Source organism: Salvelinus sp. IW2-2015, linkage group LG14 (genome assembly GCF_002910315.2).
Source record: "Salvelinus sp. IW2-2015 linkage group LG14, ASM291031v2, whole genome shotgun sequence".
Taxonomy (NCBI): Eukaryota; Metazoa; Chordata; class Actinopteri; order Salmoniformes; family Salmonidae; genus Salvelinus; species Salvelinus sp. IW2-2015.
This window is the reverse complement of record NC_036854.1, coordinates 9,309,956-9,329,869: the sequence shown is the minus strand read 5'-3', so window position 1 is coordinate 9,329,869 and position 19,914 is coordinate 9,309,956. Positions and strand designations below refer to the sequence as shown.

The following is a 19,914-nucleotide window of genomic DNA, read 5'->3' as shown; positions in this document are numbered from 1 at the left end:
TCACATTTACACCATCATTCCAGAAACCTGAATTCTCATTCCAGAGAATTCTGTTAATTGACTACAGCTCAGCGTTCAACACCATAGTGCCCTCCAAGCTCATCACTAAGCTAAGGACCCCGGGACTGAACACCTCCCTCAGCAACTGGATCCTGGACTTCATGACGGGCCATCCCTAGGGTGTGAGGGTAGGCAACAACACATCCGCCACACTGACCTTCAACACGGGGGCCTCTCAGGGGTGTGTGCTTAGTCCCCTCCTGTACGCCATGTGCAGCCATGACTGCATGGCCACGCACGTCTCCAACACCATCATCAAGTTTGCTGACAACACGACGGCGGTAGGACTGATCACAGACGACAATGAGGCAGCCTACAGGGAGGAGGTCAGAGACCTGGCGGTGTGGTGCCAGGACAACAACCTCTCCCACAATGTGGGCAAGACAAAGGAGCTTATCGTGGACTACGGAGGGCTCAACACGACCCCATCAACAGGCCTGTAGTGGAGCGGGTCAAGAGCTTTAAGTTCGRTGTCCACATCACTAAGGACCTACCATGGTCTAAACACACCAACACAGTCGTGAAAAGGGAATGACAGCGCCTCTTCCCCCTCAGGAGGCTGAAGAGATTTAGCTCCATTGAGAGCATCTTGGCTGGCTGCATCACCGTTTGGTATAGCAACTGCTTGGCATCTGACCGCAAGGTGCTACAGAGGGTACTATGTACGGCCCATGCCATCCAGGACCTACTTCATACCCCTGCACATTAACTCGGTACTGGTACTCCTTGTATATAGCCTTGTTATTGTTAGTTTATTGTGTTACTATTTCCTCTGCATTGTTGAGAATGGGTTTGTAAGTAAGAATTTCACGGTAAAGTCTACACACCGCATGTGACCAATAAAAACGTTTTGGATTTTATTTAAGGAGGAAGGCCAGCATCCTGGAGTCACCTGTTCACTGTTGACGTTGAGACTGGTGTTTTGTGAGTACTATTTAATGAAGCTGCCAGTTGAGGACTTGTGAGGCATCTGTTTCTCAAACTAGACACTCTAATGTTTTTGTCCCCTTGCACAGTTGTGCACCGGGGCCTCCCACTCCTCTTTCTATTCTGGTTAGAGCCAGTTTGCGCTGTTCTGTGAAGGAAGTAGTGCACAGCATTGTAGCAGATCTTCAGTTTCTTGGTAATTTCTCGCATGTAATAGCCTTCATTTCTCAGAACAAGAATAGACTGACGAGTTTCAGAAGAAAGGTCTTTGTTTCTGGACATTTTGAGCCTGTAATCAAAACCCACAAATGCTGATGCTCCAGATACTCAACTAGTCTAAAGAAGGCCAGTTTTATTGCTTCTTTAATCAGAACAACAGTTTTCAGCTGTGCTAACATAATTGCAAATGGGTTTTCTAATGATCAATTATCCTTTTATCCTCTGTACGCCTATGTAGATATTTCATCAAAAAATCTGCCGTTTCCAGCTACAATAGTCATTTACAACATTAACAATGTCTACACTGTATTTTTGATCAATTTGATGTTATTTTAATGGACAAAAAATGTGCTTCTCTTTCAAAAACAAGGAGGGTGGGGTTCAAGGTGAGGAGGGGTATTATTTAAGAGACTCTTTGAAGAAGTATGTTTTTTTTAAAGAAGTATCTTTTGGAAGATGGGCAGGGACTCTGCTGTCCTAGCTTCAGGGGGAAGCAGGTTCCACCATTGGGGTGCCAGGACATAGAAGAGCTTGGACTGGGCTGAGCGGGAGCTGGGTGTGGGAGAGCCAAGAGACCAGAGGTGGCAGAATGGAGTGCTCGGGTTGGGGTGTAGGTTTTGAGCATAGCCTGAAGGARGGAGGGGCAGTTCCTTTTGCTGCTCCATAGGCAAGCACCATGGTCTGGTAGTGGAGGCAAGCTTCGACTGGAAGCCAGTGGAGTGTGTGGAGGGGTGGGGTGGCATGGGAGAACTTAGGGTTGTAAACTAGGCAGGCTGCAGCGTTCTGGATAAGTTGCAGGGGTTTGATAGCACAAGCGGGGAGCCCAGTCAACAGCGAGTTGCAGTAGGCCAGATGGGAGATGACAAATGCCTGGATTAGGACCTGCGCCACTTTCTGAGGGAGGTAGGGTCGTCCTCTACTGATGTTGTAGAGCATGAACCTGCAGGAGCGATTCACTGCGTTGATGTTTGCAGAGAATGACAGGGTGTTGACCAGTAGTGAGAGTACGTAGGACAGACACATATCCTCTCCTTGTCACCTGGTAGGAGCGGCCAGCCAGGGAGGCTGCAATCCAAGAGCCAAGAGTGTGCAGAGCCTGAGACGCCCAGCCCTAAGAGGGTGGAGATGAGGATTTGATGGCTCACAGTGTCAAAAGCAGCGGATAGATCAAGGRGGATGAGAACAAAGGAGAGAGAGTCAGCTTTGATAGTGCGGAGAGCCTTCGTGACAAGGAGAAGAGCAGTCTCGGTTGAGTGACCCATCTTGAAGTYTGATTGGTTAGGGTCAAGAAGATCGTTCTGAGAGAAATAATGAGAGAGTTGATCAGAGACAGCACGCTCAAGTGTTTTTGAAAGAAACAAAAGAAGGGGTACAGGTCTATAGTTTTTGACGCCAGATGAGTCGAGTTTTGGTTTCTTGATGAGGGGAGCAACTCGGGCCATTTTGAAGTCAGAGGGGCCAGTGGTCAGGGATGAGTTGATGAGGGTAGTGAGGAATAGGAGAAGGTCTCCAGAGATGGTCTGGGGAATGGAGAAGGGGATGGGCTTGAGCTGGCAGACCTCACTAGTTGCAGGATTTGATCTGGAGAGAGAGGGGAGAAAGAGGTCAGGGCGTACGGGTAGTTCTGTATGAGTGAGACCAGTGGACTCATTAGGCTGAGTGAATGAGGAGCGGATATTGTCAACCTTCTTACAAAGTGGTTGACAAAGTCGTCCGCAGAGAAGGAGGAGGGAGATGGGGAAGGATAAAGGAGGGAGGAGAGGGTGGAAAAGAGTTTCATATGGTTAGAGGCAGAAGCTTGATATTTAGAGTGATAGAAAGTGGCTTTAGTGGAGTCATATGATGCGGAAAGGTAGGAGAGTAGGGTCAAAGAGGCAGCATCAGGAGACAGGAGGGCTAAGGATTTAGCAGAAGGGAGGGATGATAGGATAGAAGAGGAGAGAGTAGTGGGAGAAAGAGAGCGAAGATTGCGGCGGCGCATGACCATTTGGGTGGCTAGGGTTGGAGGAAAGGGAGACAGAAAAGGAAACAATGTAGTGATCAGAGACCTGGAGGGGGGTTGCAGTGAGATTAGTAGGCGAGCAGCCTCTAGTAAAGATGAGGTCAAGCGTATTGCCTGCCTTGTGAGTTGGAAGGGATTGGGAAAGGGTGAGGTCAAAAGAGGCAAGGGGGGGAAAGAGACAGTTGGAAATAAATAAATTGAAGGCAGACGTTGGGAGGTTGAAGTTGCCAAGTACAAAGAGCGGTGGCCATTGTCAGGAAATTAGTTATCAAGGTGTCAAGCTCAATTAGGAACTCTCCAAGGGCACCTGGTGGGCGATATACAGTGGGGAGAACAAGTATTTGATACACTGCCGATTTTGCAGGTTTTCCTACTTACAAAGCATGTAGAGGTCTGTAATTTTTATCATAGGTACACTTCAACTATGAGAGACGGAATCTAAAACAAAAATCCAGAAAATCACATTGTATGATTTTTAAGTAATTAATTTGCATTTTATTGCATGACATAAGTATTTGATACATCAGAAAAGCAGAACTTAATATTTGGTACAGAAACCTTTGTTTGCAATTACAGAGATCATACGTTTCCTGTAGTTCTTGACTAGGTTTGCACACACTGCAGCAGGGATTTTGGCCCACTCCTCCCTACAGATCTTCTCCAGATCCTTCAGGTTTCGGGGCTGTCGCTGGGCAATACGGAGTTTCAGCTCCCTCCAAAGATTTTCTATTGGGTTCAGGTCTGGAGACTGGCTAGGCCACTCCAGGACCTTGAGATGCTTCTTACGGAGCCACTCCTTAGTTGCCATGGCTGTGTGCTTCGTGTCGTTGTCATGCTGGAAGACCCAGCCACGACCCATCTTCAATGCTCTTACTGAGGGAAGGAGGTTGTTGGCCAAGATCTCGCGATACATGGCCCCATCCATCCTCCCCTCAATACGGTGCAGTCGTCCTGTCCCCTTTGCAGAAAAGCATCCCCAAAGAATGATGTTTCCACCTCCATGCTTCACGGTTGGGATGGTGTTCTTGGGGTTGTACTCATACTTCTTCTTCCTCCAAACACGGCGAGTGGAGTTAGACCAAAAAGCTCTATTTTTGTCTCATCAGACCACATGACCTTCTCCCATTCCTCCTCTGGATCATCCAGATGGTCATTGGCAAACTTCAGACAGGCCTGGACATGCACTGGCTTAAGCAGGGGGACCTTGCGTGCGCTGCAGGATTTTAATCCATGACGGCGTAGTGTGTTACTAATGGTTTTCTTTGAGACTGTGGTCCCAGCTCTCTTCAGGTCATTGACCAGGTCCTGCCGTGTAGTTCTGGGGTGATCCCTCACCTTCCTCATGATCATTGATGCCCCACGAGGTGAAATCTTGCATGGAGCCCCAGACCGAGGGTGATTGACCGTCATCTTGAACTTCTTCCATTTTCTAATAATTGCGCCAACAGTTGTTTCCTTCTCACCAAGCTGCTTGCCTATTGTCCTGTAGCCCATCCCAGCCTTGTGCAGGTCTACAATTTTATCCCTGATGTCCTTACACAGCTCTCTGGTCTTGGCCATTGTGGAGAGGTTGGAATCTGTTTGATTGAGTGTGTGGACAGGTGTCTTTTATACAGGTAACGAGTTCAAACAGGTGCAGTTAATACAGGTAATGAGTGGAGAACAGGAGGGCTTCTTAAAGAAAAACTAACAGGTCTGTGAGAGCCGGAATTCTTACTGGTTGGTAGGTGATCAAATACTTAGGTCATGCAATAAAATGCWAATTAATTATTTAAAAATCATACAATGTGATTTTCTGGATTTTTGTTTTAGATTCCGTCTCTCACAGTTGAAGTGTACCTATGATAAAAATTACAGACCTCTACATGCTTTGTAAGTAGGAAAACCTGCAAAATCGGCAGTGTATCAAATACTTGTTCTCCCCACTGTATGTGTTACAACAATGTTAAGCTTGAGTGGACAAGTGTGTGACAGCATGGAATTCAGGTGAGAGAGGGAGAAAAGAGAACATCTCCAGTTAGGAGAAATTAGTAACCCTGTTCCACCACCGCAATGACCAGATGCTCTTGGACCATGAGAGAAAACATAGTCAGATGAAGAAAGAGCAGCTGGAGTGGCAGTGTTCTCTGGGCTGATCCTTGTCTCCATCAGGGCCCAAAAGTAATGGGACTGAAGGGCAGCATAGGCTGAGATGAACGCTGCGTTCTTGACCGCAGATCGGCAGTTCTAAATGCTGTCAGAGACCAGGAATTCCACATGGGTTGTGCATACAGGGTACACTAAATTAGAAGGGTTGCAGCCAATGGGTGGGGAGGGTCTGTAAAGCCTACAGGGAGAGGAGTGAACAGGTATAGAAAACACATGCATAGTTGCATAGCTACTAAGGAGCAAATGAGATAAAAAAAATAACTAGGTAAGATACTCAATTGATAGAGTGGTGTGGAGCCGTCCTTTCTTTACTTCCGCAAAGAATTCCGCAGAAAAACCTGGCCGAACCATCTATGTGTCGGCGACGGTCTTAGTTTTGCTGACGAGACCGCCACTGACATGACCGTCCCTTTCAGTATGATCACTTATTGAAACACTGGAAGAGGTGTCACTCAAGTTACCATCTACACTAGTTTCAGTAAAAATGTCGTTCCATTATCGCTAGACTTTGCCAGAGCTAAAACATCTGCATGGAATTTACGGCATTGTTTATGATAAGCCATAGCTAAATTGCAATAGTCAAACAAACAATCAATCACTGTGTGTCTGTGTGTACCAAACAAGCAACAATCTAGTAACAACATGTATAAAAGGAAACTGAGAAGACTGGCATCATATATGAGTGACACAATTCCAAAACTCTGGCCAACACATGGAATACAGTATGCAATGTAAATCCATTGCTTGTTGAGTGTGGACAGCGAGCAAATTTGTTACGACAAAGAGTTAATGATTCAGCGATTGGAATTGGCTGACGTAATATTTTTAAGAGGGCTAAGAAACCATTCTCTCTCCCATTTCATGAGAGGAAGCTGGTTGGACCCCACGGAGTCATGTAGCCAAGGGTTGAATTGGTCATTCAGAAGTGGAGGAGTCCTATTTGGAGAGGATAGGGTTAGGAATAGGTTTGAACCATGCTCACTGTCATCTGCCATGTCTCTCCACAATTTCCTCTTGTCCAAAGTCCACACCCCTGCTCAACCCTAACCCTAACCATAACCCTAACCCTAGCTTCATATCCACACCCTGAATCAACCCTAACTCTAGCCCTAACCCTAGCGTTATGTCCACACCCCTGCTCAACCCTTACCCTAGCCATAACCCTAACCCTAACTTAATGTCCACATCCCTGCTCAACCCTAACCCTAGCCATAACCCTAACCCTAGCTTAATGTCCACACCCCTGCTCAACCCTAACCCTTGCTCAGCCTGGCTCTGCCTTTGACCCAGGGTGCAGGAAACCTCGTCAAAGCAGCTCATCATAACCAATGCATGTATCCCATAATAAACTAACATCAAAGCAGAGAATGGGAGCATGCTGACCCAACTTTACTGGTTGGCATTCTTTTAGTACAAGGAGGAATACTTTGGCGGAATTCTTTAATACCTGGAAAAAAGTACACTGTAAGTGCTCAGAGACCTTTACACACTATCCCAATGGAATTCCAATTCCAGGAAATTGTGGTACGCCACGCACAGTAATGTAAACCTATCACGTCACTCCTACACTCATATCAAATAACTGATTATGGGAAGCAGACCACATCTGTTGTTGTCAGGAGGTAGATATTAGGTTTGTTGCACTTTTTATTAGATCAATCTATGCCTGTAGTCAAACAATCACTGGTCTTATTGATGTGTTTAGTGATTGGCAGATATTTTTATTACAGTGAGGTATACTTTCATTACTGGAAAATAAAGACTAGGTTTAATCAAGGAAAGATAATGTTGGTTTTCTGTGCTATTAAGTTTAAAACAAAAAGATGTAGATGGCAAAGTGGCTGTTTTGAGCTGAGAAGGTTTGAAGGAAAGTAAAGAACTTTCTTCCTCATAGCGGTCCATTGCTTGTGCAAGAGAAATCTACACTAATGTTCAAAAGTTTGGGGTCACTTAGAAATGTCCTTGTTTTTGAAAGAAAAGCAATTATTTTGTCCATTAAAATGACATAAAATTGATCAGAAATACCATGTAGACATTGTTAATGTTGTAAATGACTATTGTAGCTGGAAACGGCTGATTTTTATGGAATATCTACATAGGCGTACAGAGGCCCATTATCAGCAACCATCACTCCTGTGTTCCAATGGCACGTTGTGTTAGCGAATCCAAGTTTATCATTTTAAAAGGCTAATTGATCATTAGAAAACCCTTTTACAATTATGTTAGCACAGCAGAAAACAGTTGTGCTAATTAAAGAAGCAATAAAACTGGCCTTTAGACTAGTTGAGTATCTGGAGCATCAGTATTTGTGGGTTCGATTACAGGCTCAAAATGGCCAGAAACAAAGAACTTTCTTCTGAAACTCGTCAGTCTATTCTTGTTCTGAGAAATGAAAGCTATTCCATGCGAGAAATTACCAAGAAACTGAAGATCTGGTACAACACTGTGTACTACTCCCTGCACAGAACAGCGCTCTAACCAGAATAGAAACTGGCTCTAACCAGAATAGAAAGAATAGAAAGAGGAGTGGGAGGCCCCGGTGCACAACTGAGCAAGAAGACAAGTATATTAGAGTGTGTAGTTTGAGAAACAGATGCCTCACAAATCCTCAACTGGCAGCTTCATTAAATAGTACCTGCAAAACACTAGTCTCAACGTCAACAATAAAGAGGCGACTCCGGGATGCTGGCCTTCTAGGCAGAGTTCCTCTGTCCAGTGTCTGTGTTCTTTTGCCCATCTTAATTTTTTATTTTATTGGCCAGTCTGAGATATGGCTTTTTCTTTGCAACTCTGCCTAGAAGGCCACTCAACGCCTGTTGGAAAGCCATTCTGGTGTGTCTTTGGCATTAATATTTGTGTAATTGTCCCGTTGAAAAAGAAAACTCTATCCCAGGGTTAGGTATCAGTAATAAGGCAGGGTTTCCTCAAACTTTTTATCTGAGCTTTGCTCTTTTCATATTTATTTTGAGCCCGACAAACTCACCAGTCCCTGCTGGTGACAAGGATACCCATAACATGATGCTGCAACCACAATACTTGACAATACAGAGGATCAACAACATTGCATTCACTCCACATTACTGGCCTGTATAACAACGTGAAATGAATGAAGCCTGTATTAAAAAATCCACTTCAAATGATCCATTCATTGGCAACAATCATTGTTAAGTAATACTGCAAGACAACACAAAGAAATTTACTTTGAGGCCTAAATTAAAAACTACAGGCTTGGTTCAAATCCAATACAACACATAGTGAAACCCAACCAAATTTACTGAGCTTGAGCAATTTTGACAAAAACAATGGGTATTTGTTGCCCTGAGAGTTGTGCAAAGTTGATAGAATCTCATTGTAAAGTTTTTACAACGGTAATGGCTGCCAAAGGTGCTTCCGCAGAGAATTAACTCTGGGGTGTGAAGACATACTCAATCAAGACATCTTTGTATTTATAATTAATAATTATGTAATTTCTATAATTTTTATTGGGCTTTGGAAATGTGGAGTAGGTGTGTACATCAATATAAAAAAAAATCTAATTTAATCAATTTCGTTATTTAATTTTAAGGTAGGGTGAATGTGTATTGTGTCTTCCTGTCCTTCTTGGGTCCACACACATCGCAGCACTTCTTCTTGGTGCTACCGGCTGCAATCTAGGATGATGGAATTTTACTAACATCTCACTCACTCACTCACTCATATATATAGTTACAGCAGACCAAGGTAGGATGAGCTCTGGCTTGTTTTTCGTATTGTTCCTACCACCATCAGCTTCCTCTTGAGGAGCTTCTGTCCCAGCTTGAGCGAAGTAAAAAAGGTGCTGCATGTGAATGTTGTGGCCACGTTTCACGTCCAGGACAACCCGCAACCCTTGGTTCTTCTCAGGGGCTCCTCCATCTGGCTTCCCTGTATACACTTACATGCATATGATGAAGCAGCATCACAAGCAGCCCAGATCTTGATTCCATATTTTGCGGTTATGTACTGCCTGAAGGCGCAGCGGCCCCTGAATGGCGTAAGCTGCTCATCAACAGTAAAGTTGGGCCCAGGGTTGTAAAACAGGGGAAGGGGGTCCTCCCACTTGTCCCACACTGACCTGATTGCAGCTAGCTTGTTTCTCTGCCGCCGAGCTGGTCTGGTGTCTCGGTTATCAAAGCAGATAATCTTGGAAATAATGTGAAAGTTTTCCAGAGACATTGTTGCACAGTAAAGTTCTCTGCCTGTTTCTTCATCCCACAAGGGTTCTGTGGATTCCCCATTGGATGTGAAAACACCAGCAAGGATAAGAATCCCAAAGTATGCACGTAAATTAGTTTGGTCCATCTCCTTCCATCTCCGAAAACACACCTTCCCTCCAAATTAGTGCAGTCCAGAATGATTTTCTGGATGATGTCTGGGATGAACAGTTCAAAAGAAGACTTTATGTCCTGTACATGAGTATCCGCCATCCGCGTCGGTCCTGGTTGCATCCTTATCACATTGGCAGCCATGCGGGGTGGCTCATTACTTGGGCAAGAAGACCATTCAATTTCAAAAGATTTTGCCATCTATATTTCTCCTCCTGCAGGCTGCTGATGAGCTGGTTGCTGACTGGCTGGTCCTGGGGCTGGCTGCTGATGAGCTGGTCCTGGGGCTGGCTGAGGGTCAGTCTCATCCTCTTCTTCCAACTCACTGTCAGACAACGAATTGACAAAGATATGATACTCATATTCAGAAAAGTCTTCAACTTCCAAAGTGGAAGACGCTCGTTCCACACTAGCTTCTCTCTCTGCAAAAGTTATTTCTAAGGCCCTCTGAGCAGAGATAATTTTTACCATACTGATTGATTGTGGTAAGGTGTCACACCCTGATCTGTTTCACCTGTCCTCATTATTGTCTCCACCCCCTCCAGGTGTCGCTTGTTTTCCCCAGTGTATTTATCCCTGTGTTTCCTGTCTCTCTGTGCCAGTTCGTCTTGTATGTTTCCAAGTCAACCAGCGGTTTTACCGTTCTCCTGCTTTTTGCATTCTCCTTTTTCTAGTTTTGACCCTTGCTTGTTTCTGGACTTTGTACCCACCTACCTGACTATTCTGYCTGCCTTGACCACRAGCCTGTCTGCCACTCTGTACCCCCTGGACTCTGATCTGGTTTTGACCTTTTGCCTGTCTACGACCAATCTCTTGCCTACCCCTTTGGATTAATAAACATTGTAAGACTCCAACCATCTGCCTCCTGTGTCTGCATTTGGGTCTCRCCTTGTGCCTTGATAGTAAGGAGTCACACATGCAAAGATGTTTATTTGTTGTGTCCCTCCCCCAATTTGCACCTGGCTGGGGTAGAGTGTGAGAAAATACAGAATAATAATAAGAGTGCAAGAAAAGCATGAGACAGGCAGGGAGACAGAAAGGTTAATGGTGCTAAGTTGAAACAGCAGGCCCAGGGAGGAAGACAGAGTGAAGGCACACAGCAAACCCTTTTGTTTCATTTTTACATGTTTATACCTACACACACACTTCCCCACACTTTTATTACCCCCGGGTCCAGTGGACCCGAACACCACATGTAAGATACATGTGTAGGGGGGTGCACACTCAATGAAAATGTGTTATTTCACGTTCTTCACAGAAAATGAGCCAAGGCCAATAATTAATTGTATCAATTTTCTTTTAGTAAACATTGAAAATGAGTCCCACAGACCTGAACACCACACAAGGGTTAATCAACATCATCAGCACCCAGGGAGTAGTTGTTGGGGGTTAATTACCTTGCTCAAGGGCAGAAAGGCAGATTCTTTTCACCTTGCCGGGTCTGGGATTCAAACCAGCAACCTTTCAGTTGTTGGCCCAACTCGCTTAACCGCTAGGCTACCTACCACCCCTGGGTGGGGGTGAGTCCTCATAATGGAGGCTAACTCTAGGCCAGTTACAGAGGGCATCATCAAGGCAGGTCTCAGAGATCTGCAACTGTCCAGGTCGTAAAAAAGGAATTTATGACCTTCTGATTAAAACATACACAAAACACACAGGGAAAAGGGAAGTTTAAACTGTAATCAAATGGGTAGGGGTCCAGGCACTCCAGTACAGATGGGAAAGAGTGTGTATAAGGTCTTGGAGAGTGTTTTGAGTTTGTCCCCCGAAATCACACATGAAAACTTAAACAGCCTCTTTATAGAGTGCAACGCAAGCCAAGAGGTAAGCAGATACGACGGATTTCCACAAAGTTAGTAAACAGAAAACGCTGAGGCTTGGCTGAGTTTAACTCATATATGTTTTGACTGTTTGTGTGTGTGTGTGTGTGTGTGTGTGTGTGTGTGTGTGTGTGTGTGTGTGTGTGTTGTGGTGTGTGGTGTGTGTGTGTTGTGTGTGTGTGTGAACATTTTTAGAGAAAGGGGAGTGAGGATTCCAAATACATCCCTTGACCTCCAAAAGTTTGGGCCTTTTTGACAATTTCCTTTGGTGTGGACCCAAATAAAACGTTGAAATGTGAGTGTTTGTGAGTGTAGTTTCCATTGCTTCATCCACTGAGAATTAAGTCGTCTTTGTGCTTGTGTATGTGCGTGTTTACTCTCTACTCTGCTTCGGGGGTCGAAAGTGAAGAGGAGCTGTTGAGATCTAGGTATTATGAAGGATTAATACATTTCTCTAAGTTGGAGGTGTTTATGAGCTACATCAAAGTGTGCGTAGGACCAGATAGTCTGGAGTTAGTGTGACTGACTGACCCCTATGTGACCCTCTGTGTGTGATCCTCCCTTAGTTACCCTGAGAATCACCCCACTTACTCACTGAATAGATTTATCACATGAATGATTAAACTAATAAAGAGCTTGATGATAAGTGGTTTAGTTGAATCAGGTAGGTTACTCCTGGTCAAGAGCAAACATGTGTGAGCTCCCGGGATGCAGAAATCCTGCTGTGTCTAGTCAAGGGGTGTCAAATATAAGGCCCCATTTAGTTTAGATGTTTTTTGGGGGCGGGGGTGGGGGGGGATCAGTATACTTAAACATTTTCAATATACTCTCTAACCAAATCGAAACTGTGCAGGAATGATAATGGACCTACATTTATAAAGTTTCTCGACTGTGTCCAGGTCGCTAATAATCATAGAAATTAAAGCTAGACAGTCAGGGAGTATCGAAAATTCCAAAAGCGATGGATAGAGGACCAACTTTTTCAAATTTTGACAGCAAAGAAATATAACCAATTTTCAGTACGGTCCTCTGGACCTTGTTGAAGACTGAATGCGTCCCCTGGGGCAAAATGAGTTTGTCACCACTGGTCTAGACAATTCTGTAACTCTGTCTACATAACCACTCACCACCACACTAAGAGAAAGCATACATTGGGATAAATTAACTCTAGATTTGATTATGAAAGGCGTGTGTGAGGTAAGTTCTCTATTTCCTGTCCAGTTGGGCTGTTCCTGCTAGAGACATGATTCCAAGCAGGGCCATGCATTTCCTGCTCACGCTCAGTGTTCTTGTCATCAGAGGAAAACATTTGCCACCTTCAGAAGGTTTTCACAACCTTTGACTTTTTAATATGCATAACAAGTCACATAATAAGTTGCATGGATAAACTCTGTGTGCAATAATAGTGTTTAACATGATTTTTTAATACCTCATCTCTGTACCCTACACATACAATTAACTGTAAGGTCCCTCAGTCGAGCAGTGAATTTCAAAAACAGATTCATCCACAAAGACCAGGGAGGTTTTCCTATGCCTCACAAAGAAGGTCACCTATTGGTAGATGCGTAAAAAAAWGCAGACATTGAATATCCCTTTGAAAATGGTAAAGTTATAAATTAAACCAGCAGCATACCACACTGCATACCACTGCTGGCTTGCTTCTGAAGCTAAGCAGGGTTGGTCCTGATCAGTCCCTGGCAGGAAAACAAGATGCTGCTGGAATTGGTGTTGGAGGGCCAGTAGGAGGCACTCTTTCCTCTGGTCTAAAAAATATCCCAATGCCCCAGGGCAGAGATTGGGGACACTGCCCTGTGTAGGGTGCACTTTTAAACGGGTGTCCTGACTCTCTGATGTCATTAAAGATCCCATGGCACTTATCGTAAGAGTATGGGTGTTAACCCTGGTGTCCTGGCTAAATTCCCAATCTGGCCCTCAAACCATCACGTTTACCTAATAATCCCCAGTTTACAATTGGCTCTTTCCTCTCCCCTGTAACTATTCTCCAGGTCGTTGCTGTAAATGAGAAAGTGTTCTCAGTCAACTTACCTGGTAAAATAACGGATAAATAAAAAAAATAAAAAATAAAATTACACATTGGATGGTGTATCAATACACCAAGTCACTACAAATATACAGGAGTCCTTAGTAACTTAGTTGCCGGAGAGGAAGGAAACTGCCCAGGGATTTCACCATGAGGACTTTAAAACAGTTACAGAGTTTAATGGCTGTGATAGGAGAAAACTGAGGATGGATCAACAACATTGTAGTTACTCCACAATACTAACTTAATTGACAGAGTGAAAAGAAGGAAGCCTGTACAGAATAAAACTATTCCAAAAAATGTATCCTGTTTGCAACAAGATGTTAAAATAATACTGCAAAAGATTTGACTTTTTGTACTGAATACAAGGTGTTATGCTTGGACAAATCCAATACAACACATTACTGACTACCATCTCCATACTGTATATTCAAGCATAGTTGTRGCTACATCATGTTATGGGTATGCTTACAATCGTTAAGGACTGGAGAGTTTTTCAGGATAAAAATAAACGGAATGGGGAGAAGCACAGGCAAAACCAGGGAAACCTGATTTAGTCTGCTTTCCACCAGACACTGGGAGATGAATTCACCTTTCAGCACAACAATAACTTAAAACACAAGGAAAAATCTATGCTGGAGTTGGTTACCAAGAAAACAGTGAATGTTCCTGAATGGCCGAGTTACAGATTTAACTTAAATCTACTTGAACATCTATGGCAAGACCTGGAAATGGTTTTCCAGCAATGATCAACAACCAATTTGATAGAGCTTGAAGAATTTTGAAAAAAAATATGGGAAAATGTTGCACAATCCAGGTGTGGAAAGCTCTTAGAGACTTACACAGAAAGACTCACAGGTGTAATCACTGCCAAAGGTACCTCTAGTATTGACTCAGAGGTTTGAATACTTATGTAAATTAGATATTTCTGTATTAAATTCTCTATAAATTAGCTACAATTTATAAAAACAGGTTTTCACTTCATCATTTTGGGGTATTGTGTGCAGATGGGTGAGAGAAAAAAATATATTTAATACATTTTGAATTCAGGCTGTAACACAACAAAATGTGGAATTGGGCAAGGGGTATGAATACTTTCTGAAGGCCCTGTACATCAGACAACGCTGATCAGAAACAACAATGCTCTGTAACCAGAAGGATCAGCCCCTGTATCCTCTCTCTCTCGCCAATACATGCTGGTAGTATCAGGCGAGTGGCTTTGGTGTAGTGATACTTTCTATGAAGCATTTTAGCACAGGTGCTTCCATTTCTCAGTAGAGTAGCTTCTGGTGTGTTTGAGTTTGCATGTGCATTGTGGGTGTGAGCAAGAGAGAGGAAAAGAGGCTGCGTGTGTATGTGAATTTGTTGGTGTGTGTGGCTCTCTGCATGTAAGTGTGTGTTAGTTTGTGTGGTGCATGGCTCTCTGCATTTTCAGTAAATGTGCATGGTAAGTGCAAACCTCTATTTATTTGTGTGTGCGTGCATGTGTGTGTGTATTCTGTGTGGACTGTGTGCTGCCATATCCGGTTTCGTGAGTGAGGACAAGCTACCCTGCTCTGTCATCAGAGCAGGAAGCTGTGACGGGAATCCTGGACACTTGGGTCACGTGACTGGGAAGAAGGATGCCCACGTCAGAGAGGATGATGGGAAAAGCGTGTCACATACCATAAAGGGGGAGGATGGTATGCCATCAGAGCCGTGTGGTCACTTGGTGGTGGATGTGAAAACACAAAAAAACTCCACTCACTCAAATTAAAAAGATCAGTTACAACACAATAATGAGGGAAGGACACTTACAGTAAACTCAGTTTACTCTGATTGTCCACTCCGTTTCCAGCTCACTTAGTGGCAACTCCCATACATTTAAAGCATATTGGCATCTATGTAATAATAATAAGATGATTATTGTCACATACACCGGATAGGTGCAGTAAAATGTGTTGTTTTACATGATCAGCCCTGGAGCAAATGATTTATTTTTATTATTTTTATGTTTAGATTTTTTTATTTATTACATTTCTACTATGTTGTTATTTTTGTATTTAATTTTGTATTATTATTTACTACCATTTTATATTATTATTTGTTATTGTTTATCATTTTATTACAATGTATATTGTATGCATTGTTGCTTTGGCAATATTGACACAATGATTTTCATGCCAATAAACCATCTTGAATAAAAAAAAAAAAAGAGGGTTAAGTGCCTTGCTCAAGGGAACATCAGCAGATTTTTTTACTTTGTCCCCTCAGGTATTTGAACCAGCTACCTTTCGGGTTATGCCCCAACACTCTAACCGCTAGGCTACCTGCATGTAGTACTGGCCACCTTTCTCCTCTCCAACCTGGCCAGGTTAATTATATACTGGTATAGCAAAGTCTAATCTTATGACCTCATTATACCTCACACAGTCAGGGAAGCACTTGAGAAAGAGCACAGCGCACAGAAAGAGATTCCAAGAGAGATCAACTAATAGTCATATTGGGATGTCATTGCTTACTGTTCACCTCAGTTGATCAGATGATTTAAGTTGTAAGCAACACAGAATTAGAGCATTTGTTTATCTCCCAGGTATATATATTCAATGTTTGGTGTTTATTTGGTTTGTCATTCAGCACAGATGGGGGTGCAATCAAAAACATCTGCAAGATCTACTCTGATTCCAGCTCACTTAGTGGCAACTTCCATACAGTCAAAACGTGTAGGCATCTATGTAATAATAATCGGCACTGCAACAGGGTGAAGTTTTCAGGGGTTGAGGGGGATCTTTTTTTAAAAGCTCGCAGTAACTGCTCGCTCCTTGTTCTTTCAACTGGGTTTGCCAGGGACCTGTGCCAAGGGTTTGTGAGGATGTTTTGCAGATGCTTGTCTGAAATCCGATTCACAACATGGACTAAGGTTGGGAACGTTTCTAACAGTTTCCTCGGCACTGCAATGGCCAGGCCGGAATCTGGGAATGGAATCAAACAGGAATTCCCTGACAAGGCCTACAAGGTGAGAGAGATGGGTGGTGAATCATTCACGGATCCAAACAACATGAGGTTTTGGGCATCTGCAGGCCACAACACCGCAAACCCTGACGGCACTTTGTCAGAAAATAGGCGAGCTCACAAGCACAGAATACAACTGGACGAGAGCTTAAGCACCAGTTAGCTTTTTCAAATCTATATTGTGCTTAGATTTCAGAAGTGGATAAGTTACCACATATGGTTTCCATAGTCTCTTTTAATATTTCCATGCAATCCTCCCTGTATCTGAATCCTCTTTGGTAATTTCTTTCATTTTACATATTCCCACATTAGTTTATATCCCAGAACATATTCAGAAGATTAGGTCTTGTGCATGCATGTAAACCAGTGTGGATGAGCAAGCACCTGTCTATCCTCGCCATAGGAGGACTTCTAAAGCCCTTCTTTTGGCAGGGGAATCACTGCATAGCTATCCTGAAGGGGGAAAACATCAGGCCTCAGCATGCAACAACCCCACAGACCAGAGACAATGAATGCCCTGCCAAGCCCCTCCTCCTCTTTAACTCCTCAGATGAATTTCAGAACATGATTGTAACCGAGAACATGATCATGTCCGTAGCTATCAACCCTGGCCGATCATGAAAGGAACCGCATACCAACACAGGAACCGCATTCCAATACACGTCGGACGCATCTGGGAAAATAAAGAATGTGAATAAATAACTGGAATCAGATGTCCCTCCTCTCTCAAAGATAAAGAGTGAAAAATGGGGTGTGAGTTATTGGACCGCTTTTAAAGGGTCGGCCCTTTTGTAAATATAACTTAGGTTTTCTTAGTATCTGCCAAAGATCAACATGATAATACCCTTGGTATTTTATCTGCTTTTACCTGGTGAAATAAATTATGTATTCATTGTAGCATCATCTACACTGTTAATCATCTTTAAAGGCTCCTTTGCTATTGATCCTTGATGTCTCTCCTTATGGAGCACTAACCTAATGTAGCGGCGTTTCTGGTCCCGCCGGGGAGGGAAAAAAGTGTCTGGGGAGGTTCTCTTCTGCACTGTTGAACCAATCCAGTAAATATGGAGGAGGAGTTAAGATGGAGTGTCGCCTTGTTAAAGTCCTCATTATTCATTTCCCATGAAAACCAGATTTATCCGGTTGTTTTACGAACCCCGCAGAGGGTGTTGGAGCACAGAGCGTGTAGTCATTGGGTCACTATCGCCCTATTGTGGACTGGTAGAGAACAGAATAAGTGCAGGAGTGGATTCACATGGTTCCATGAATTCACATTAAATAAGGGGTTCAAAAAAATTGCATTTATGCCTCAATACAACATTTTATTTTCCATAAACATTATCACTACATGCAAAATAACGACAATATTTGCCATGAGCATTACACTGTTGTGCAAAACAAGTAGGCCACCTTCTCATCACATAATATGAAGATTTCTTTTTTATAAATGTTTGATAACATATTTGGTCCCCTTAATAAAAGTTTTATATGTACACTGTATTCCATCAAACGATATTCACTTAATGAAAAAAGGCAACTTTACCACAACCATACTTCTTCAGCCATCCAGTCTGTTCTGATTTGCAGAGGGAAGTCAACTTGGGCAAGTATATAAGCAACGCAGGTGTGAGATTTACCCATTGAAAAGATGGAAGACAATAGTGATCACCCCCTCCACTCTTCTCATACTGTAGTTAATACAAACACAGTACAAATCTACCTTTCAAAAAGTTTAGGCAGTCGAAGCACTGGAGCCAACCATGTTGTGATGCAGATGTTTGCCATCTGATGCTGATGTGGCACCATGTTAGCCAAGCTAACATGGATCCAGTTGAAGTGATTCCCAGCATCAGCACCCCACTGATCTCAATGGAGGTCCCAGAGGAGAGTGATTAGTCAGTCTTCTTGTTCTGCTCTCTACGGGCCTTTCTCTTCAGTTGCAGGGTCTTCAGCTCTATCATGGTGGAGAACGTCCTGTACACCCACAACGCCTGAGACACACACACACACATGCACAGATCTGTTAACACAGGCCTAGGATCAGCTCTCTTTCACTTGGGATTTAATGGTTGAGAATGACCTTTAAAACTTACAACAATGATGATTGTGTTGAGCAGAAGGGGAATGGAGTAGACCAAAGATATGAACATCCCATTTGAGTCAAAGTACTGGAACTTGGAAAATGACCTGTGAAATTACAAAATAAGTTGTTCCTCACCACACTAACTAAATTACACAAAAAACAGTCAACATATTTTCTCCCAGTATACCATATACTGCAGCTCAATTAGATCTTTACCTCCAGTTCATGGCTGCCACCTCATTCAGATATTCAGCGCTGTACACCATACATACTGTGGAGAGAGGGGAAACAGTAATTCCTGGATGTCATGAATAMATGTTTGTGTATAAAATGTGTAGTGCTTTTCAAAGATACAGATCACATTACATATAACCAACAATATGTTATACAATGCTAGTAGTTGAAACACACATCCACTTACCCATAACCAGGAACTGGCATATTTGCACTCTGTAGAATCTACGTGTCAGGAGAGTTGCGAGGAGACAGACAGCATGGAACCCCAGAAGTCCAATAAGCCACGGCTCCGACCACTGTATCTGCAGACATGAAATTAAACAGTGGTTTAGCTAGCTATCTACATTTCCAAACAACCAACAGCATCGTGTTAGAGGACAGTGGGTTGGCATTGATACTAGCTACTAGATAAGCAGCAAGCTAACTCATAAGCAACATCTGTAATAGTAGCTAGCTAGCACTCTAAATTCACAACAACCAGATAACTGGTCAGACCTATCTTTTTAACTTAATCTATTTTATCTTGTAAGATATTTCTCTATTTTGACTAGCAGAGAAACCAACAAAGATAGCTAGCTCTCAAGCTAAGCTAGCTAGGCTAACTCATCTTTCCTAAGGCAAGCTAGCATCAAAGAGAACGTTCCGAGGAATAAGAAAGACAAACCAAACTTACAGACATCAGAAATGTCCATATTGATGTGATTCGCATATTGCTAAATGCATCGATTGGAATAGAGCTTATATTTTGTGCTTTCTGATCAGTCATCTTGACAAAATACACGTTCACAACTACTGTGTAAACACAAGAAACGAATGCGGAAGAAACGCCCCCTCCGTCGCTGAAACTTGACGTCACCGTTTCTTCTTCTTCTATGATATAGTGGCGGTCCGCAAACAAACGTTCAAGTTGAATGCCGCTWCCTACTGTACTGGAGTGTGTGGTCTTCTTCGGTGGGGTTTATCGGTGGTTGGCATCCAACGTCATGGTGCATTACCGCCACCTACTGTACTGGAGTTTGGACCAGAGACAGGGAGAAACTAAA

At 43.2% G+C, this 19,914-nt stretch overlaps 1 protein-coding gene across 1 annotated transcript; it reads right to left on the bottom strand.

Annotated features, from left to right (window-relative positions):
* Window positions 1-17,830: 17,830 nt before the first annotated feature.
* On the bottom strand, window positions 17,831-19,701 carry tmem18 (transmembrane protein 18). The gene is made up of 5 exons (XM_024000866.2): window positions 19,545-19,701; window positions 19,056-19,173; window positions 18,851-18,905; window positions 18,645-18,738; window positions 17,831-18,542 (listed from the first exon to the last, which is right to left on the bottom strand). Exons 1-5 carry the CDS (start codon window positions 19,635-19,637, stop codon window positions 18,444-18,446), a joined length of 459 nt encoding a protein of 152 aa, XP_023856634.1. The 5' UTR covers window positions 19,638-19,701; the 3' UTR covers window positions 17,831-18,443.
* Window positions 19,702-19,914: the final 213 nt, after the last annotated feature.

Excerpts from the sequence above, each read along its gene's own strand:
- tmem18 (XM_024000866.2), bottom strand. The coding sequence starts at position 19,637 with ATGACTGATCAGAAAGCACAAAATATAAGCTCTATTCCAATCGATGCA. Across the intron at positions 19,174-19,544 it reads TATGGACATTTCTGATGTCT|ATACAGTGGTCGGAGCCGTG; the intron begins GTAAGTTTGGTT and ends TCATGTCTGCAG. Across the intron at positions 18,739-18,850 it reads GTGGCAGCCATGAACTGGAG|GTCATTTTCCAAGTTCCAGT; the intron begins GTAAAGATCTAA and ends GTAATTTCACAG.